We start from the raw sequence: 23,221 nt of genomic DNA, 5'->3' as shown, positions 1-23,221 counted from the left end.
ATTTAATAGCCTTTTTTTAACAGGTGTCTGTGTATATTTGACATATTGTTGTATGTTCAGAAAACATGCCAGGATGTGATAAAATATTAGGACATGCAAAGTAAATCAAGTAAAACACTTAGTCTCCAAGTACTTTGCACATTCCATTTATGCATTTATTGCCCGCTTGTTTTTGAGGTAAAAAAAAAAACTAAACAAAAACAAAACATTAGCATAAAGCTAGGTCGTACAAGGTCATACATAATTAAAACCTACATTCAACAGAATGACAACACTTTGTAGAGTAAAAGCACAAGGAAGCATTGAATAATTACTGAAAAAATGGAGCAGATTTTATTGAATTGTTTAATTACCATTTGATAATTTATGGAAAAACACAGCACAGTTTGTAAAAGTTGAAAAACACTGTTTAGTTTTTCATATTCATTAAAATGCATCTGCTGCACAGAATGCGAGCACCATTGAAAAGTATACAAAACATTTCCCAAGTCCTCTGTTTAAAAAGACACTGAAAAAAACAAAAAGGAATCCGTTAAAAAATATCTCTCAGTGGTAGAATATATTTCACCTTTCACCCCCGTTGACCCCTAGAAAAAGTTCATATTTCCCTTGCAGTCTTGCATTACTTACATGAAGGATAATCTAATATCATTGCTTTGCTATTACACCCCATGCCCATCACATACAATAAGGTCCAGATGTAATAGTAAACAGTTGTGTTTATTGTTGGTTTGAAGAAACAGAAAGCTAAACTGAACTGCTCTCTTTGTGTCTGTCTACAGTTTTTTGGGTTTTTTTTTTTTTTTTTAATCCTCTGGCACTCGACCAGGAGCACCAGAGATTCATTCAGTCTCTGCGGTGAGCCAGAAGGTGTTGTTTTGTCTGTTTTGGATTCACTCCCTTGGCTTGTGGTGACGCCTGACCAGTCTTGCTCTCCTCCTTGCCCCAACTATGAAAGAGAAGACAGAGTTAATGAGGGAAATTAGAGGAACAAATGCATCTAAAAGCAAGGAAACATGTCAGGAAGGAAGTATGAAGAATAGGTGGAAGAGCTTAAAGGTAGATAATGGAAAGAAGGAGTGAAAGGAAAATACAACAATGACAATTTGCAGTTAGATGACTTTTGTTCCACATATTTTCCAGCGGCAGTGATGATGTGGTTTTTGGCAAACGCCTTTTAGTACAGCCCATAATTGGTGTTGATGAACACATCATCTGCCTGTGCTCATACCTGGAGCTCTCTTGGCAGCTGCAAACTTCCCTCCTTCTGTAAAGTTAAATAACACCGTCAGTCATCCATGTCATTTAATTGACTGCACACACACACACACACACACACACACACACACACACACACACACACACACACACACACACACACACACACATACACACATATACATACACTGCACAAAGCTTCTCATAGCGCTCACCTTTAATGATTTTGGTAATCCTTTCTGATTCCTCCTCAATCAGATTGGGGTTACCATGGATAGTGGTGATCTTAGAGAAGTCTGGTCCTGAAAATTAAACATATTACTATTAGATTCAAAAAGCAGAAAACTTTGTCTTTTACATATGAAATGATGGTAACACTTTACTTGAAGGTCTAGTTTATAATGCATTAAGCACACATTCATAAGACATTATAATGCATTTATAATGCATTATAAAAGTCATTACAACAGTTTATGATCATGTACAACAACTTATACCAAGGTTAATAAAGTATTATAAGTGTAAGCATAATATATTATAAATTCAGCTTTCATTATGTTTTATACATCCATACCAAAGCAGTGTGAAGGAAATTATTTTTTAGGTGGGGAACTTTTGTTAGGTTTTGTCACTGGTCCCTATACCCATCTATTTTAGGGATTTCATATTTATCAAAAAAAAAAAAAAAAAAAAGTATGTGTTTGAATTAACAAAGATTTAGAGCTGCCACATTATTTTTTATTTATGTATAAAGCAACATGTAACACTTCTATTTACTGTCTCTGTTCTTTTAATGTTTTGTTTTTGCAAAATAGAGTTATTAAGATCACTCTGATGAATAATTTTTGACTTACCCTTTACTTAGATCCAGCAGATACTGCTCATACGTCATCATACTTGTGTTATAATATCCTACAATTGCTAATATAACCTTATACAGTGTTGTCACTTTACTAAAAGCTCTTAAAGTCATCCTGTAACTTATTATTGATGTTTATAAGGCATTATTCAGTTTCAGAAACTACATGTCAGAGCAGTTCTCTGTGTCTTTATAAGTGGCTAGAGTTATGATGGTTATCATGTGTTACATAACCAAAGACTTGAGATTCTTCCTACAAACACTGTTGTCACTTTAGTATGGATGTATAAAACATTATGAAAGCTGAATTCATAATATATTATGCCTACACTTATAATACTTTATTAACCTTGGTATAAGTTGTTGTACATGATCATAAACTTTTGTAATGACTTTTATAATGCATTATAAATGTATTATAATGTCTTATGAATGTGCGCTTAATGCATTATAAACTAGACCTTCAAGTAAAGTGTTACCGAAATGATGCACAGTTATATTAGCTTCAAAATCATATTCTCCTCTCCAGCCTGAGGTAACCACCATATTGCATATCTGTGCAACAAAACCTGTTTGGTAAAAAACAAAAAAATAGTTTATGTAAGACAACCCTACCCTCAATGACATGAGGCTCGTTCACCGTGGTGTGTGATCTGGATCCACCTGGCTCAGACGGGCAGCGGAGAAGGGTGTTGAAAGTCTTTTTAACGACTTAGCAACTGTACTGACTGACAGACGGACAGACTGACAGGTACATACACCCCGTAAACACCTCCTCCGCCACCGCCAACAAAAGTCAAGCGCAGATGATGTAGAGTGTTGATGGACACACATTTACACACACACATTTGCTCACAAATGCACAAGGTGTGAAGTATAGGGTTGCAGGGGGTGCTCAGCTCAGAGAATCAGAGCAAATTCTAAATCTTAGCCCACAAGCTCCAAAACCCCAGTGAAGCAGTAGGTGGAAACAGTTTGATTTATAGCTCACCTGCCCCTTTGCACACAAGAGGCGACAAACTTATGGTCTGAGTTGGGCTCCCCAAAGTGGCATGTTATAATTTGTACACTGGTAACACACACATATAACAGCTAATCTACACGTGGGTATTAGGATGGTTCTTGGCGGAAACAGAAGAGATGACGTTAGATGAATAAACTGTGAAATGGGCAGACATACAGATTATGGTGCACCATAACCAGTTAAAAAAAAAGGCTTAAGCTTAGTTTTATCAACCTAATACCTCTGCAACAGTGTTACAGAGCTTATACAAACACCATAAACCTGAATGACCATGGGGTATTTTTAGTGGACTTTTGCCAAAACACGTCTTAGTATAATGTAGATCCACAGAAACAGACTGTTAAACTGTGTCCCCTGTGCAAAACACATGCAGCTCTCCATTATTACAGCATGTTTCAAATGATTTGTGACTCTCCCGAAACACCATAGCAGGGAAGCAACACAACCACCCCAGCTATTAAACATTCATTGAGCTGTTTTGTTCTTGCTGGTCTAATTTGCTTACCCAACAGGGATGAAAACACAGGGAAAAATAGAGGCTCGCTGGGCAGAGTACAAACATCTGCCAAAGCTCCACAGTCCTCTGTGAGGTTTTGTTGGTTGGTTTGTTTGTGTGTCAGCACTAACATGCAAAAACTACCACACTGATTTTCATGGAACTTGGTTGAAATGTAGGACCAAGATGAATCCATTAAACTTTGGCACAAAACCATAAAAAGAAGCAGTGAATGTAATTGTGTGTCTTCTAAAACTGTGCAAGAAAGCGTTTGATTGAATTACAGAACTGTGAGGCCTTTGCAGATGTGCGTTTGCGTTGCATCCATTTTTACGTAACCCCACAAACAAACCAACAAAAAATCTAACAGATGTGGGCAATTAGATTACCACCTCAGTGGAGGTAATAAAATGTGTTTTACTTAATGATTTAATCTGCCGATTCATCTGTGTTTTTATAAGAACCAGAAAGTACTTAATCAGAAGTTCAGAAACTCATAAACAACACTTTCACACAGAAGCAGAAGCTCTGGCAGGGAACCGACCAGCCAAAACAGAGATGATAAACTGCTTCTAGATCTATTATTTATCCAAAAATAACAGTGGCAAGTCAAAATCAGCCAATTTATAGCTATTTATGTGTCTAAATGAAAGTTAGCCATACATGGTGCGGACCATGAGAACTATATGTCTGATGACTTAATGAACCAAAGAAAACACAATGTGCAGTAATTTTCACACAGACGAAATGATAACGATGATGATGATGATGATGCAGATTTGTTTGGTAAACAGGCCAGTAGATGGAGACGGTAAATAATATGTTAAAAGACAAATGGACGTTGAAACTGACCTGCAATCATCTTTCCATCGGCATCAAACTCTCCACCTGGAGTGAGTGAAACATGTCATGTAATCAAATCCATACCACTTGAGTTAAATTCCTACAAATAGCAAATTTTAAATGATTTAAAATGACCTATAGATTTACCTTCAATAACTCTAGTCACCTTGGTGATGGTTGGTTGGCCGTCGATGACCCTGGTTACTTTGGTGATCACCGGCTCTCCCTCGACAACCACCTTAGTAACGGTAGGCTCTGTTTCAATGACACGGGTTACCTTGGTAATGGTAGGCTGCCCTTCAATGACCCTGGTTACTGTGGTAACAGATGGCTCCCCTTCAATGACCCTAGTAACCTTGGTAACCGATGGTTCTCCTTCAATTACTCTTACCACCTTTGTGAATTCAGGAACTGGAGAGAAGATGAGAAGATGAAGATGGGAAACATGAGCATCTCTTCAGAGGAATATGGGCAAAAAGAATCTTAGATTCTTTCAACTGAATTATGAGCTGAAAAGGAAGTCAGAGGAACAGCATGTAAACTCAAACAGAGCAAAAAAGGCTGTTTTACCATATACTGGTTAGTAAAAAGCATAATAGAAAAAGAACGTTTACTGAAGACTTGTGTTATAGTCCATATCCTTTTGAACTGCCATCTCTTTTCTTTGCTAGAAAGTGCTGCAAAAGCTGCACAACACCATCACACAATCTTTAAATTTACACTTTCAGTAGGATTAATAAACCCCATAGCTTCAACAAAAACCTTTGCCAAAATCTGCTTTCTGCTCCAGAGTGCTGATTTCTCTTAAATTTATGAGAGCCATAAAAGGATGATAGCTGACATATGTGTGCTTGAATCAGACTGTGTCTAATCTATGGTTTTAGTTTTATTGATACGCAACCTTGTCCAGTAATTAGAGCCAGACTCAGACCTGGCTCTCAAGGCCAACAAAGCACCTGACAGATGTTGGTCCAGTAATTTAGACTTAATTTATTGTATGTTTGTGCACTTGGGCATTAAAATGCAGACTTTGTATTCTGCTCTGTACATGCAGTTTAGGATTAAGTTCCTGGTTTTGTTTTTTAAAGCACTTTAAATGAAATTACCATAATTGTTGGTCAATTACATATGCATAATTCTATATACAAAGCCTGGCCAAAAAAAAAAGTCCCCACCTGGATTTAACTAAGCAGAAAGATAAATTCCTTCCAGTGGATATTTGCTGCAGTGATTAATATGTTTCAGCTGTGACAGGTTTTTTAACCCTTTAACTGATGCAGTGAGTAGCTTCTCAATTCTTAAACAACCATCAGTTTGATAGAGAGCATAAGAACTGGACAATACTCAGAATCATCAGGCTGAGATTGTAAGGGAGCGGTTCAAGGAGCATGAGATGCCATTTCCACACATGGATTGGCCACCATAGAGTCCAGATCTGATGACCAGATGTGATGGAAATACTTAACACAGCGGTTTGACTCTCGGTCATCAGTATGAAATTTTTGTCAAAATTAACCCATAAAGACCCAAACAGCCACTGGCGACCAAAAGCATGTACTGATCTAAAATGTGTAATACCTGTTGACAGACTCATTCTTTCAATACATGTAATAATTGGTATCAAATGCAGTTTGTCATCTTTTCATGGTCATCAGATATGACCCATTTAGACGTTCAGAGGCTCCATAGTGAACATGGACACACCATCATCTTCTACAACACTGATTCACCAGTAAAACCCATGGAGTTGGATCAGTGACAGTAGATGGAGACACTGGGTTTATGTTCAGTAAATGATATTTTTGCTGGAAAAGTCAGTATACCTGATTTTTACTAAAAAATTGGAAAATACATAGGATAATATGATCATAAATTGTGATCAATCACTTAAGAAAGGTTAAATAAAGAGAAAAATTCACTTAGGAACTGCCACAAAAGTAGCTCTGGTTCTTTATGGGTTAACACAACTAAAAAAAAATGGTATGACATTGCATAATTATTGCCTGTAATCAAAGCTAAATGCAGTCCAAAAAAAACCATTTAGTCTAAGGACTTTTATTGGCCAGGCTGTGCATGTATTTGTTCATCAAAATAGTTAATTCCTCAGAATCACAACTTTCAAATCAACGAAACCAATAAAGTGCTTTTAGACAGTGGAAACACTGATGAACTTCTGGGTCTGGTTTCCTTTTGATACCTTTTAATTAAAAACAAAAAAAGACTGAAAGCTATGTACAGAAAAGTAGCAGAGATCAGATGTTGTGCTGAAACGTCCTCGTCTCTCAGCTCTATAATCTACTTAATGCGACCTGTAACTATTGAGCTTCATCTCTTCCATGTCACCTAATACACAAAGGTATGCTCATCTCTGTAGAAATGCACTGGACTGGGCCCAAATGCATGAACATCCAAGAGTCCGCTGTGGTCTGTGACCATGGTTTGCTTTTGACAGCCTAATTACCTCATCCCTAAAGGAATTGATTAAAATGCCAAAAAGCCTGAGTGGACTTGAGTAATGCTGAAAGTGGATAATCAAAGGAACAAAGAAGAAGGAGGGACCTAGAAGAGGAATGGAAAGAGGATAAGCATGTAACATGCATTTAGCTGCAAGTTGGAATTTGCTGAAAGGAGAGCACCTTACTCTTAAATAAAGACCATACTGTATGGCACATGAAGTAGTTTTATCAACTGGTGAAAAATTCTGTCCATGATCAAAACATCTGTAAAGTTTGTCTTTTAATCTTGACCTTAATAATATTGGTCTTACCTGTCTCGATATAATGGGTGGTTGTGATGGTCCTCTCTGTGGAGCAACACAGGTAACTGTTGAAAGTACCGTTTTCTTGATGGAATGATTGGAAATGCAATGAAGTGACAGCAAATAAACTTACTAATGAAGGTGAGTGGAATCTCAGCATAAGAAAATCCAGAGACAAACTAAGAAATGGAGAAAAAGAACAGAATTTAAAGAACAATGATAAAAAAACAAACAAGCATATACTGCTCACATTCACACATTCATACAAAGTGGTTTTGTACCTTTATCTGGATGTACTTGATCAGCTTCTTCAGGAGGACCAGGAGGTCCTCTCGGCCCACGGGAAGGTCTGCAAGTAATAAGTGAATCATCAAAAGACATAACAGAATGAACTCCAGTAGAGCTGGTATGAACACATGGTAATGTAAACTATACTCACCCCCAGGATAGAGAACATTCCTCACCACATGGACCACACCATTTGTAGCCATCAGATCGCTGTCTGGTACATCCACTGAGTTTACGTTGATAGAATTGTTTACCTGGAAACAACAGGAAAACAATATGTATATTTTTCAAGCATATTTTCATTGAACTTGTTGAAGCATGTATTATGTCAGTTGGTGCCAAAAACCCTGCAGCACAGAGGCAGATATTCCCATGCTTATACTCCCTACAACATCTGAATTCACACTTTTTTCAGATTGTTTGACATGAATGTTGACTTAAAGGAGTCAGTTGGAATTTCATCCTGTGTGCTTGGAAATGAACTCCATCTATTTTATGAATTATTTACTCCTATTTTCCATGGAAGCCAAAAGACGGACGTTTAAAATTGAGTAGGGAAAAAGTTACAGTACATCTTATCTTCAGACTTTTTGTCAAAAGTTTAAAGAAGTTAAACATCGTCCTCTAGCCATGAGACAGAAACACCCGATAAGCTGTCAATGAACAATTGGATCCTCACATTTCTTAACTTTATTTACCTACAGTTGTCCACTGCTCATGTGATTGGTGTCAGGGATCTAAGAACCTAATTTGCCTGTAGCTTGCAGTTCTGAGGGGCCCAGGGGTGGTGGGAGGGAAGGGGGGTTTACTTTGGGGTGTTGTTTGTTTGTTTACTATTGTGGTCTCTCTTATTTCTCATTCTCTCATTTTTATGTCTGTCATTATGTTTTGTATTTGTTATTAATATGTACTACCTTTTTCAAAGCTTGGAAAAAAAAAATAAAAATTTGATCACAAAGAAAAAATCATCCTCTCTATATTTATGTCTTTATGGCCTATGACATAAATCAAACAAGTCTTTTTGCCAAAGTCCTGATATGGGATAACCTCATAACATGTTTTGAGAGAGAATGACAAAACAAAAACAAAAACGGGGTGAAATCTTTTTACACTCTTTTTGTACAAATACAGACCGGAAAAATGATAAATAAAAGTAGGACAGACAATCAGACATGTCCGGTGGAGTCATAGGGAAGGTTAGACGGGGTGAGCACGGCGGTGGGTGAATACCAAGACAGGGCGTTGATAGAAATGACAGGAAGCCAGGCTTTATTACTTCTGGCATTTCTCCAGAGATAAGCAGCTTTGAAGGAACAGATTAATAGTTGCTCTTTGATGCTATTATTATTAAAATGAAAAAAATGGGAAAAGACTGGGTTAAAGTCATACAATGGAATATCTAAAAGGATGTAAAAATGAAAGAAAAATGTGAACATGTGGGGTTGAAATATTAACATTTTTTTCTACTTCATTAATGCCTCCTTGAATTTATTTTCAGTTGCTCTACATTTCCCAGAAAGCATGCTGCTTATAATAAAGTGTGGGTGCATCGGGTTTACATGACCTGTGAACAATTATGTTATTAAAAAAACAGTCTTCCTACAGTGTATTTCTGAAACCTAGTATATTTTTTTAGCGTACATACAGCTATAACTTGCAGGTTGTTGCCTTGCAGTGATTTGAGTAAATTGGTGACTCCTCCCTCCAATCCGCCGTTAATGAAGACGCCGTTACTGAAGTGGTACAGCAGGATGGTCCTTAAGGCATTCACATCACCTGACAATGACAACACAGAGAAAACTCAACTTACCATCTTAACTTTACCTCCTTTACCTTAAGTACATCCCTTAATGTTCAGATAAAATCTACTCGTAAGATAATATATGAAATGAACTGGCTACATTTTTTATCTATGATGTGTTTACTGACTTCGGAGCAGAAGCATATCCTCCTGAGTAAGGCCATCAAATGCGTCGTCTGTTGGTGCAAAGATGGTGTAGGAGCCCTCCTGCTTCAGCAGATCAGTCAGACCTGCAGTCTCCATCAGATTCAGGAAAATCCTAAAGAATAATATGCAGTGAAGGGAAGAAAATCATCAGAGTGCAGATTAGTGACGCTTAAATGAAAGAGTCAAAGGTTGAATTTTGATCTACTTTGGACCTTTTGACTGAAAAATAATACCTTTAAGTTTTTCTATATGTAATTATGAAAGAACTCCCTAATAATACTATGATGCATTAGGATAGATATTGTCATTTTGTTCACTTTCAGATTTTACAGCAGTGGTTCCCAACTTTTTTTGGCTCGTGACCCCATTTTAACATCGAAAATTTCTGGCTACCCCAGACATTCAAAACGGACACTTTTTTTTTTTTTTTGTTAAAATGTATTTGTTTTAGATCATGTAACAGTTTACTATACTATTTTGCAAATAAACATTAATTTTAGATGACATTTAGGCTATGTAATGTATATAATGCATCTTTTTGGTGTCTGCTTCTCAGTTTCTCTTGGAGATGTCTTAATGGGGCCAGGCGGTTCAAGAAATATTTCCATTCTCTGTTTGGTCTGGTTTTCAGGCAGGTTGAAGCATAGTAATGCATACGGTCACATGATTGGGTCAATCAAGATATGCCCCCTCAGATATTATATCCTGCATTTTATTTGAACTTGATTTTTATTAGGAAAAGTGTTTGATGTTTTAATTATAATGAAATATATATTGAATCATTAACAAATATTTTTATATATATATATTTTTTTATCAATTACTAGAATTTTCAGGTGACCTCATTTGAATTTCATGCGACCCCTCGTGGAGTCGCAACCCCAAGGTTGGAAAACACTGGCTTACAGTATAGTGTTGCATGTCAGACTGAAACTTCCATCAGTACTGTTTTCCCCATGAGAACAAAGCACTGATGGTGCAATTTTTATGGTTACAGGCCAGATTTTACAGCAGGTTTTGGGTGAGAAAACTGTCACAGTTATGTGTTTAGACACAGTAAAGGATGATGGTTGTGGTATGTGATTTATGATGGATAGATGGGTGTGTGAGACTCGTATTTGTGTGGTCCAATTGATTTACAGAGCTGCTGCCTCAGTTATTCTTCAGCTGCTTCTTGTGGTGCCAGTATTTGCCACTGAGTCTGGAAATGTGGCAAGTGTGGTAACAGTGTTTTTTCAATTAGATGACTTCATCACATAGAGGGTTATGTCTTTCATTAAACCACCTGTCAGGTTAACACAGGGTCACTTTAGCCCATTTGTAGGATTAAAAACCACAGTGACAAATTCAATCAAATTCATATTGCTGTTTTTTGTATTATTTCCCAGTTTCTCTATTTTAACATGTGCAACCTAAAAAAAAAAGCCCAAATAATACTTGTACAAAAGTTCCGTAAATCAGCGTCAAAGGTAAAAAAGGTTCAGGAGTTATTACTTGAATCGTCCATCTGCGATCAGAATCTCGTAGATTGTTTTCTCGGCTGGTTTGATGATGGATCTCAGAAGATGGAGCGCTCCATTGCTTCCCTCTTTACTGCCGCGCACCATACATGCATTTTCTATGCAGACAGCCTAACGACAGACAAACAGAATCCACAGTCACTGAACAAATCTGGTAACAATTTAGCTTAGAGGAGGAGGGCTGTTGCGTTGTCCTCTTTGATTGCAATCAATCAAATAAAACAATGCGAAATTCTGTGGGGAACTGAAACCAAGCTGATTTTAATATATGAAAACCACCGGGGTAGAAACATACATTATCTGCCAAGCCGGACTAATTAGTTGTTTTATTGCATTTGTTTACACTTGAAAGGCAGCTAAACCATGTTAACACTTGGTAAGGGGCCCTGTAATGGCTTTCAGATTTTTTGTATGGAAGCTGAAACGCTCCGTTGTCTTCACATCAATTCTTATTTATATCTTTTTTTTAACCACTGGTTTAGTGTTGCTGTCTGACTCTGTCCATACACACAAACACAAACACATCCACATTGCACAGACACACTTACAGTGCGGTAAATGAAGACTCTGATCAATTTGCCAGCCAGCGTTTCCAGCAGCTGTCCATTGTAGAGCTCACTCAGCGTAACCTTCAGCTTTAAGATGTGGTTCTCCAAAATTTCTCTCAGCACGGTCTGGTCTATTGACATCACTTCATCTGACAAGCACACATGCAGAAGATGATGACTGTAGATAGATGACTGCTATAGTAAATTATCATGCACTGTCTGAAAAATACATGAAAATATCTGGTATATCCTGCAAGTTAATTAAATGTCTTGCTTGTGATCACTACACTGGTGATAATGATAAGCACAAAAGTAATTAAAAAACAAACTGGGAGTTTAACCCCATTGTTGGGCAAGTGACTATATTTGGCAGTTTTGTCAAACATCAAATATGGGCCAATCCCGTGCCTCAGTGAGGTCCAGCAGCATGTTGGTTTTCATAATATGAATTGAATTTCATCATGAATTTCATCATTCTAATTCTCTATTTATATAAATATTTATATAAATACCAAATTTCTTATTTTCCTTATATTTCATTCTATCTTGTGTTTTGTTTCTCCCAGTCTTTCTCTTAGACTGGTGTGTTGTATGTTGCCTCTGTCAGCTGTGAAATTTCCCCATGGTGGGATCAAAAAAGTCTTATCTTATCTTATCTTATCTTATCTTATCTTATCTTATCTTATCTTATCTTATCTTATCTTATCACACTATACAGTGATTCAGAGATTTTATAGATATGTTGACGCTGTAAATAGTGAATATGCATGATTTTTGTCAGTTTATGACCAGTTATTTCATTGCATGTGTTTACTTTTTAGCAAGTGCTGCTCAGATGTTTTATGGCAAGAGGAGGGAGACTGTTGTCATGGCAACCAATGAGGAGGTAGATAATGTCCAATAACACACTAAGGTTGAAATTTTGAATTTCAGAGTATTTCAATGATTGCTCTATAAAGGGTTAACTTACTAGTAAAAGCAGTGTTAAGGGGAGCCAGAAGTGTGAACTCTGTTTTTGGACCCAAGGCAGCAGCCAAACCCAGTTCAGACACCATGTCGCTGAATGTGCTCTGGGATTCTCCCAGTAACTCCATGACATCTTTAGCTGGTGAGGAGAATCACACTAACATGTTAGGAATTATAGAAACTATCAGCGGTTTAAACTCATTCTTTAAAAGAGAACTTGGCTAAAATTGGAAGTTACCCGAATTTGGGACGAGAACCTGATCAATCAGGTGGATGACGCCGTTGGTTGTGACAATGTCCTTCTTGAGCACCATCTTGATGCCGTTGACAGTCAGACTGTCTCCATCGCAGCCGATCTCAATGGTGCTGCCCTCAGCGGTCTCAAACACTGATCCTGCCATGATGGCCTCAGAGCACTGGACACTGTTCAACAGGTGGTACTTCACAAGGGCTGATGGGAAAAAACAGCAGTATTCAATGAACATGAGTGTGAGAGAGAAGCACAAATACAAGAAATTACAAGAGAGACCACATTTTAAACACTTTTGCAGTCATTTTTTAGTGATGCTATGAGCACACATGTTCTTTCAGCTCACAAGAAATATTTGGGCACTTCTGTCAACATTTAGATGGGATTACACCTCAGACTAAATCAAACTGTTCAACTAAGAAATAAAATCTGGCCTGTAAAAGCAACACATTACAGCTTTAATTTATTGCACGAAAAACCACAAAAATTCAGTTGCAGTCGGAGGCGTAGCGCTTGCCAAATTACGCGATGGTCCAAACACCCCCTTGTACAAATAAGGAAGAACAGCTTTACTTTGGACACTGTTCTGACTTGGTTGGTCAGCAAAGTCTGTTTGCCAAGAGTCTGAGAATTTATCTGAGGCTTTATTGTTTTCCCAGAGGAAACCACTAAGGACACTGTAAACTGGATTCATGCTAACCGACATTCATTGCAGGCCAGTGAGTAAGTGAATAAACAGATAAGCTACCACTGCAGAGACAGTTTCCGTTTTCTTTTGTGTGGTTTCAGGTCATTTACATATACTTGATTTTTATGAGAAAATAAGCACAGAAGCAACATGGTAAAACAATTTTATTATGTGCTTCTTTACTGATGCACTCCTCTATAGTCCAAGTAGGCAATTTAAAGGGGTCATATTTTGCTAAACCCACTTTTATTAGTCTTTGATACATTTATTTGTGTATTTGGACCCTAATAGTTCAAAAAGTTTGAATTTGAACCCTCCAGGTGCAGCAAACCTATCTTTATATTTATTTTGGCAAAAATCAAGTGGATTTCTACAACCCGTTTTAATTCCTGCTTAATTTGTTACATCTATAAGTAGTTACGTCACAACATTTGCACATATAAGGTCAAGACTTCCAACGAATATTTCTCTGAGTATGGAGAAACGGGACAGAGCAGCACGGTCAACAACCTGGAGGGGGTGGAGCATGAAGTGACTCATTTGCATTTAAAGGGCCAGTGCTCAAAATGACCTTTCTGGTGTCATTACTCAGAAATAGGGTTGAAGATGGACCTGTGGAGTTGAATTAATGAAGAATTCAAACCCAAGCATAGCATTCACGGTTTATGTAGACCACAGGTAAATGTTTTAAAATGCATAATTCCATTTAAAAAAAGCAAAATATGACCCCTTTAAAACTTTAAAGTGTAACTACACTGTTGCCCATGAAGTTGGAATAAAATATTTATATCTATTCTCATGAAATGATTGGGACAATATTATTTATTCTTGATAGATAAAGTGTAACTGGGCCTGGTCAAAGGTGATTGCTGATGTGTATAAATAAGAATACAAAGAGGAATGTCTGAAAGTAAAATTATTCCAATTTTATGGACAACAGTCTACAGAATTCATTCATTTCTGTAAGTGATTTTGAGTGTATTTCAGATAAAGGAGTTGTTAATTGCTCTGAATCATTACTTTACCACAGCTCTTACCTTCAATAATGGCCTTATCTCCCATGATACGTTCCAGGTAGCCTGGGCCCAGTTTGTCAAAGGCTTCATTAGTGGGAGCAAACAGAGTGAAGTGGCCGGGTTTGTCCAGCTTGTCCATCACACCAGAAGCAATTGCAGCAGCCTTGGAAACAAAACAAGAGAAGTCAGTCATGTGACATACTGTTATAGACACATATAATATACAGTAGGTTAATCCAGATCCATCAGACAGTCAACAGTAGTCAATGTCACATGCAAAAATAAAATATGAGGAATATTTGAAATGTGTGATAACATAGAACCTGCATATTAGTTATGCAATATCTTTCTGATTTAATGATTTAATTGCACTCTTTAGTTTTGAACAAACATCAAGTTAAACAAGGTATCATAACAATAAGAAGGCTTGGTTTTAATTTACCCAATTCCCTTTACAATTTCCACTAAATTCGACAAAAGCATCTCTAAAAGTGAGAGAAAACAGCAAAAATAAGAAATCATATGTAAACTAAAAACAACAATCTTATATTTCTCAGTGCAACCCTCAAGGCCTTTGATTCTGCCTAAAGAGAAAGAATAAGGAAAAAGGAGAAATAAGGTGCCAAAAATCTATGATATTACTGCTCTATCTTCTACTAAGTTATGTTTTTTTGATGTTCTTTCTAGTTAAGAAGTGTGTTTTTTTTTTTACATACGTTGAAGGAGGACAGCTCATCTGTGACATCCAGGACATTTTTGATAGTGTTGCCCACCGCACTGATGACCCGATCAATGACATGGACCACACCATTTGTGGCCACCTGGTTACCATGGATGATCCTGGCGCAGTTCACCGTTACAATCTTCACACAGATGAGAGATTTACATTAAAGTCTAACTGAGTCGTGTATGAATACAGTCCTGTGAACTCTCAGTGCATGTGAACTGACCCCATTTGAGTAGTGGTTGATGTAAAGCCCCAGGTCGTTGTACATGGAGGTGACCGTCATGCCGTCCTTCATGTCCTTGGTCAGAAGACGGTGGTTCACCATGTGGAAGTGCAGAGCGTTGTACAACTCAATGTTCACATTGCTCTCCAGGGCAGACCGTACGTTCTAGAGAAATCACAACATTTATAAAAAAATAAAAAAATAAATAAAAAATTAACCTCTTTAGTGATTGTTCTTGTTCTTCAGTCTGCTTTCAGTTTACTCACAGGTTCCAACTCCTCCCAGGCATCATTGCTGGGGGCAAACATTGTGTAAGAGCCTTTGCCTTCGATTTCTTCTCTCAGCTTGGACATGTCAGAGTACTGTTGTGTTGTTGTGGCTTTTACAAGCCCCAGAGTACCGTAGACATGGTCAATAGGAGCCACTGAAGTGAAAGCAGAACTGGTCATATATGTACTTTTTTTTTTTCAATAATATCAGTTAATAAAAATGTATTTAGTTTAAGCTGCGGGTGGTTGCTAGAGAGACGTAGAGTGCATTATCAGTCCAGTGTCTTACCTGCAGGGCATCCTTTCATACCCTCCAGCTTCATGTACCCAGGACAGCACTCATACACAACCGCTCTGCAGAAAAAACATGCACATGAAAGACTTGTAAGGGGTGTACTTTGCTTAAGGCTATACAGCAAAGAAGCAGTGACGTATAAGAATTTGTTGCCTTTGCAGGAGCAAAAAAGTAATGTGAATGCAATGTATGTTGAGATAACACAGAGGGTGGCTGTATCAACTAATCAAAAATGACAGCTGAGAGAAAGAAAAAAACACAACCTCTGGAGCTGTGATGGGAGAGAATGATGAAAGATTGGATCAAATATTGAGAAGTCATTTGGGACCAGTAGTGCAAAGAGCGCAACATACTCACTGAATAACAAAACCATAATAGGGCAACCACAGTAGAGGTAAAACCAGAAAAAAGTGAGGGTGTGAAAAGAACTCTCTCAAAAAAAAAAAAAAAAAAAAAAGCAAGGATGTTAAGGCATGAAAAACACTATTACCATAAAAGAACTTCATTAAACACTTCCACAAGAAAACTGGCAGAGAACGCACTAGAGTCCCAGTGGGAGAATCAAAGAGGAATAACTGGACTGTACACAGAAAAAAAAAGAAGCACGAGACACAGCTGTAGATATGTACAGATGCAGAGCTAATGGATGGAATCCATTTGTTACAGAGAAAAAAGTGTTTTTGTAAAAATCTGGAGTAGTGATGCTTCGTATGTACCAGTAGACATGACGGAGAACGTCAAAAAGCAAGGCCAGGAGATTAAATATGTTATTCTAAAATTATTGTTACTTAAGCACTTTTCAGTAACACAGCCTCAGATTGATTCACCACCGCATTCCTGAAAGAATTCTTGCTTTACATAGTTCATGTTTAAGATCCTGCAGAACTGTACATTATAACGATAAGAAACATGTTGTCTGCTGCCCCCTGCACTTTCAAAAGAACACTTCAAAGTAAAGAAATGACATGAGAAAACTTCTTCACAGCTGACTTATTTTGTGTATTTAATCAATTTGACTTGTATGGAAGGACCAGCTTATGAAAATACTGTAAATAAACCTAAAAAAAACCCATCCTGACAGATAAGACTGATAAGACTAGAAACACTAACCTCACCACAAGTTGACCTACAGAGTTCACTTTATTGCCATGATATGAATGACGCATGAGAAGACACAAGTGTTTCATAAAGATTTAGTGCAAATAGAGCAGTAAATTATCCTTTCCAGTCGATGCTTCCTATTATGATCCGTAGACATGGATCAAAGCAGTTTTTTGGGACATGTCCCAAAATGAACATTCATCTTCCAAGATCCAGAAATCCACAAGACGACCCGCCATGGAGTTTCTGAGCACTGGAAGAAGTTTAATTGAGGTTTAACCCAAAGTCCTTCATGGGTTCCAGTTGGAGCTTTAGTGTGTTTGCTAAAGAGGTTTTCCTCACAGCTCATTAGACAGTCACTGCAGAGTTTTAAGGTTTCCTGTTTTCTGTTTTCCCATGGAAACACTGTTTCTATATGAACTTTGTGCTTTCTTTATTTACTGGGTTTGCATCCAAAACCAATAACTATTTGCTTTCCTTCCAGAAATAAACAGTGATGATGCATTATGTAAGGGCAAATCTCTCCCCTCTTGGGTCACTTCAAACATACCAGCAAAAACAAACAAAACAAAAAAAAAAGAATGAAACTCCTTCAGTTAACTCCCTAGAAATAAATCACATGTTTCAACAAAACCTCTCTAATCCACTTTGAGTGTTTATGTGAATGTGAGTGATGATGCTAAATGCTGAGTATTTGTTATACTTGTGAATGTAACCATTTAGACTGCGGAATAGTCAATCTTTATTTTGACATTAATTGTTATAATATACATAAATACTGTATGCGTGCACAGCTGGCTGTCGGGAAGGTATGAAGTCATCGCTCAGAGGCCGTCTTCTGTCAGGAGTAATGGATGCACAGACCCAACTGGCCAGCACACTGCAACCAGGCCTCTGGCACTGTCACAGCATGGAAAGCCCAATGTGGCTTCCAGATGAAGCAGATGTGCAAGCGCTGGTACAAACACACACACACACACTCACACACACACTAGGTGGGGTCGTCTGGCAGTGGATAAAAACATTACAGTTTTTTCCTGTTATGTAATCAATAAGCAACAGAGGGTTTTTTTTTCTTCAGTGCCCATGGCGTCTAGTGTAGGCTTTTTTTTTTCTTTTTTTTTTTTTTTAACACATGGGAATAGTTTCAAGTAAAGTACAACTTCTATGTTTTTTCTTCAGTATTCTGACACTGAACAGAGATACAGTACAGTATCTATCCTTAACGCTGCTTGTGATTTTCAGCATCTGCACTTCTGCTGCGTCTGACACCTTCACTGTGACACTTTGAAGATAATTGCTTCCACCAGAACCTCCAACTGCTCTCTTGAAAAGTACTTGTCATAAATTATTCATTAAAATCCCCCCATGGTATCATTTATCTCCAAACTAGATCATTAGTAGAACATGGTGGAGACTGAATAGAGAATATTGACATGTGCAGAATAGTTCTATTACACAGAGTTATGACTTCAGATGCTCCACCCTCAAGCAAGCAAACAGTGGAACGTCTAAGTAGCTGTACTGTAGACTTAAACACCCTCTTCTAATCTCTCATCAACACCAAATCCAACTGAGACATGACTGCAGCTGGGCAGTTGGATTTCCCCTCTGCTGCGAAACAATGTCCTCACTGTGACCAGAGAGAAACTAGATTTTATGGAAGATCATTGTCAGAAATTTTCTCATTCTAGAATACAAACAGTGGGACATTTATTATATAAACTGATGTATAGCTTACACTTTTTAACCACATACGAACAGAAGTCTGTTTGTTTTGTCAATGATGTTGAAAATATAGATATTCTTTCATTCTTTTTTTTGGTTGTTGTTATTGTTCACTCATGGGGCAATAATTAAGTCTTGTGTAAAAAATATTTTTCACATTCACATGTAAATTCACATTATGTCATGTTATTCAAGTAAAAAAGCAACAAGTAACATTAGCTAATGTGGTTTTTAATGTGGTGTTGTGTTTCTATGTGAAGAGAGCACGATAATAAATGAGACAGTTTGTTGCATTGAGTAAAATTTCAAACATTGCCGAAAACATTGGATATAAATGCATAAGTCAACACAATATATAACACAGGCCTAGTAATTGTTAGACTTTAAAGGGGTGATATTTTGCTTTTTTAATGGAATTACGCATTTAAAAACATTTCCCTGTGGTCTATATAAACTGTAAATGCTAAAAAAAAAAAAAAAAAAAAAAAAAAAAAAAAAAGAAATTCTTTTATTCGTCGTCCTGTTACTTCATTTTATTTCTGACCACTATTTTCTAACACCCTGTACTTTTTCTACAAAATCACTCCATTTTGCCACATTTTATTGACTTCTTACTCTATGTGCTGCATTTGAAGTCTTTTTTGAGTATTTCAGATATTAGGTCAAAAGGATTTCATAAGATTTCATAGGACTTAGTGACCAGTGTGACTGAACTGATCCAACTTGTTATTATTAACCCTCATTAACCTCCTGCTTCCTACAGAACACAAAAGGCTCATTAATTCTTTCTGTCTTTGTTTCAATAAAATACATTCTCCCAAAACAAAAGATGTTAAACCCGACAGGGTGACTGAGAAAAATCGTGTCGTATGCATGTGTGTACCTGTGAGTGCCTCCTTGACTCAGAGTAAATACAGTTTAGTTCAACCTCTCACAGGAGTCGTCTTCAAAACCAGAATAGAACAGCTCCAGTCGAGCCTTACACTCCGTCAACACACCAGCATATATATATCTGTGCTCCCTCAGACTCAACTCAATTACACATTCTGTCACCTGAAGCATATAGATGAAAAAAAAACCCAACACACTGACTAAAATCCATCAATGTTACGCTTTCTGCCATTAAAGGTCATACAAAACCTACCTACAGCTAAATGCATCTGTATCTAGAATTTAGATCTAGAATTTCAGTAACATGTCATATCTTTTACATTTTTTTACATTTCAAACAGCAAAAACTACTGAAACAGGATACGCTCTCAAATCTTTCCCATACAATCATCTCCTGTCATCAATATGAAAACACACCCAGCCTGAAGGTGGACATCAATACCCTTTAGCGCTCTACAAATCCAGTAATAATCTACTACTGTCTGTCAGTCACAAAAAGAGATGGAGAGAAAGGATCATTGGCTCTGAAACTGTAATATATACTCGGTTTCACCCATCTGCACACAAACACTAAAAGCATACAGGCTGAATTTTTCCTGAGCACTTGAAATCTGTCAGAGGGGAAGTTGTTCATCAATCACTGTTGAGCAGGCGAACAGTGATATAATAGAGAAAACCCCCCAACCTAAGAGGCCTAAACAGCCTGTCCAGACCTGTAAAAAGGGGAAGGGGTGTCACAAGAGAAAGACAAGTTGTACAGTATCCAAAGGTAATGAGAGCGGGTGAGGTGGGGGTGGGGTGGGGGGGTGCAACCTGGGAGCACTTCCACTTATTAACCCATAAAGACCCAGAGCTACTTTTATGACAGTTCCTAAATGAATTTAATCTTTCTTAAGTGATTTAACACCATTTATTGTAATGTTATCCTCTTTAATTTGCATTTTTTCAGTGAAAATCTGGTATTTTCCTCTGTTTAATTTACTGATCATGTAGATGGTCATTAACCCTTTCATGCATGAATTATGAGAACCATAGTCGAGATTTTTTTTTTTTTCTTGAGTGTTTTTATTCCTTTATAGGCATGAAAAAAACAATGCGATTGAAATTTTTTTATGAACTTATTTTTCATGGAGTTACGAAATGTCCACCCAGCTGGACACCAAGCATTTCATTTTTGAAGAAAAAACAAACGTATTTAAAACTCATCATCAGAAAATGAGATACTGTGTGAGAACTATGAAATAAAAACATTTTTCATGCAGCTAATTTGATGTTTTCTCACATTTTAACATACTCTAATACTAGTTATTACTAACTTCATGCAGATAATATGCAAAAAGACAGTAATGGTGTGAATCGCAGTGTATGGGATGATGCATAAATATCCACTGTGTGCTGAAATGCAACTAAAACAACAAAACCCATGAATATATAGGAGAACAGATGGAGAATAACTGTCCATGGTAGTGACCACTATACATGAAAGGGTTAAAGATCAGATTAAAGGTGAGGGTCATCATATCAGAAACAGAGAAAACTGGAGAAAAAGTGACTTTTTCAACAAAGATATCATTAACTGAACATAAAAACAAGTGCCTCCATCCACTGTCATTGATCCAACTCCATGGGTTTTACTGGTGAATCAACGTTGTAGAAGATGACGGTGTTTTCATGGTAACTACGGAGCCTCTGAACGTCCAAATGAGTCATATGTGATGACCATGAAAAGATGACAAACTGCATTTTACACCAATTATTTACATGGATTGATAGTATTAGTGGATCAACAGGTATTAAACAGTTTACATTAGCAGAGGATTTTTTTTGCCAGTTTGGGTCTTTATGGGTTAAAGTCATGTTGAATGCCACTAAAATAAAAACAAATCAAACATTTTCATTTAGTGTTTTCTCCCATTCTGGGTCGTCATTACTTGGATGAGGACTTACGCCTTCTTCCCACAGATGGAGCCTCTGTACCAGTTTCTACATGTGCTGAAGTACTTTTTCTTTGTCCCCAGGACCTGCTGCAGCGCGCACACATTAGGCCTGTAAGTGGAGGAGAGAGGAGAACGCAATGAGTGATGGGGAAAGTGAGACGAAGTAAGGTGGAGAAGAAAGGAGGGCAGGGTTTACAGTAGGAGTGAATAAGGAACAAAGGAGGGAGGAAAGATGAGTTAAAAAGAGAAAAAAAGTGAAGGTTGTTGACTGAAGCAGGGGTGCATCCAAGTACAGAAGACACAATTCATTAACATTATTCCTAAAGGATAGTATTTTAACACAGTTTACATGGAAATTAATGTAACACTGTCCTAAAATTAACTGGACAAGTTAAATTTTTTAAATTCAATATTCATTTGTAACTGTTGGACACTGTTTTTTAGAGGTGTGACTGAAAGTGAGAGACAATATTGACTTTTCCATCACAGCTTGAATCAATATTTTCATCAATCTGTCTGACCTGTTTCTCAAATAATCATGTTAATGCATATTATTAATCCTCATTGACTGCACATACTGCAAAACATGACTCTGTTTAAATAGTTGTGATTTAGAAACTGAGGAGGAAAAATAGATGTAAGACAATATCACAAATACAGAAGTTATTTAAAAAGTCTATTAATGCATGGGAGTTGAGGTACTGTACTACAGCAGAATTTTGCCAAACTTTAACTTAAACTGACTGCTTATGTTCATTTTACCATTTTGTCATTTTCTCACATTAGATTAGCAATTCTTCTTTCTGACAAAAAAGGTTAAACACTCACTTTTACTAACTTTGTTGCAAAGATGAGTTGCTAATTTAACTTAAACTATTTCTATTACATGCTGTCAGCTCAGAGAGAATTAGTGCACACTGTATTTATTTGACATTTACACTGAAGTGCTGCTTAAATGCTTATATGACATGATGCAGTAAAATATATGCAGGTGAATTACGGTCTATGTCATTTAAAGCCACTTTAAGACTTGAAACAGACACACTTAATGTCAGCAGAATGAAGCTTTTTGGTGACATATCATGCAATGCCCATCATGTTTTACAAGTGAAAATATTCTGAGGTTTATTTAAAGGGTTAATTACTTAATTAAAACTACCAATAAAGCAAATATTGATCTGTTTTTCCTCATTTGCTCTCTCTTGTATTTCATCTCTTGTCACTTTCTTTCCTCTCTGCATGAGCTGATCTGAACCCCCCCACCCCCACCTCCCCAGCCCTCATGTCCATTGCTCCTTACCCTTCTTTCCTGGCCCGTATGCGGCTGTGGGTGACTATCTTGTCATAAGCTGAAGAATCCACGCTCTCTAGAGAGCAGAGTGCCACCAGCACTAAGGTCACAACTACCAGCTGATGCATCCTGGGGAGTTACCAGTCCTCTGTACTGCAAGGGCACAAACACTCAGTCCTCTTGTCTGTTTTTTTTTTTGTTTTTTTACACACACATACACTAACGCACCCGTGCACACACACCCCCTACAAAAAAAAAAAATACACAAGAGATGTGGCAGTGCACGTGAGAGAGAGGCAGCTTTTATACCAACAGGTCTCTCTCTCTTGCACAGACG

General features: G+C 37.3%; 1 protein-coding gene across 2 annotated transcripts; it reads right to left on the bottom strand.

The window, feature by feature from the left end:
• Positions 1–738: 738 nt before the first annotated feature.
• Positions 739–23,179, bottom strand: LOC115433248 (periostin). 2 transcript variants are annotated; one of them, XM_030154555.1, is made up of 23 exons: positions 22,894–23,179; positions 21,604–21,702; positions 15,931–15,995; positions 15,639–15,796; positions 15,373–15,537; positions 15,139–15,285; positions 14,444–14,585; positions 12,707–12,919; positions 12,473–12,607; positions 11,503–11,651; positions 10,929–11,065; positions 9,416–9,546; positions 9,132–9,262; positions 7,638–7,740; positions 7,480–7,547; positions 7,332–7,377; positions 7,208–7,243; positions 4,588–4,851; positions 4,450–4,485; positions 2,693–2,740; positions 1,434–1,520; positions 1,232–1,267; positions 739–949 (listed from the first exon to the last, which is right to left on the bottom strand). In XM_030154555.1, the coding sequence occupies exons 1-23, from the start codon at positions 23,010–23,012 to the stop codon at positions 894–896; spliced, it is 2,571 nt and encodes an 856-aa protein (XP_030010415.1). In that variant the 5' UTR covers positions 23,013–23,179; the 3' UTR covers positions 739–893. The 2 variants fall into 2 exon arrangements, with proteins under 2 accessions (XP_030010415.1, XP_030010416.1); XM_030154556.1 differs by lacking the exon at positions 2,693–2,740 and having other exon boundaries at positions 22,894–23,177.
• Between the last annotated feature and the right edge of the window lie 42 nt (positions 23,180–23,221).

This window comes from Sphaeramia orbicularis, chromosome 14 (genome assembly GCF_902148855.1).
Source record: "Sphaeramia orbicularis chromosome 14, fSphaOr1.1, whole genome shotgun sequence".
Classification (NCBI taxonomy): domain Eukaryota; kingdom Metazoa; phylum Chordata; class Actinopteri; order Kurtiformes; family Apogonidae; genus Sphaeramia; species Sphaeramia orbicularis.
Note: the sequence above shows the minus strand (reverse complement) of the source record. Positions and strands in the feature narration are given on the sequence as shown.

Bases quoted from the DNA above. Each gene is read 5' to 3' on its own strand.
- LOC115433248 (XM_030154555.1), bottom strand. From the start codon at position 23,012: ATGCATCAGCTGGTAGTTGTGACCTTAGTGCTGGTGGCACTCTGCTCT. The intron at 15,286-15,372 runs GTCAGTTCACAT...ATCTGTGTGAAG, and splicing joins TCAACCACTACTCAAATGGG to ATTGTAACGGTGAACTGCGC. The intron at 1,521-2,692 runs GTAGGGTTGTCT...TTTAATTTTCAG, and splicing joins CGAGCCTCATGTCATTGAGG to GACCAGACTTCTCTAAGATC.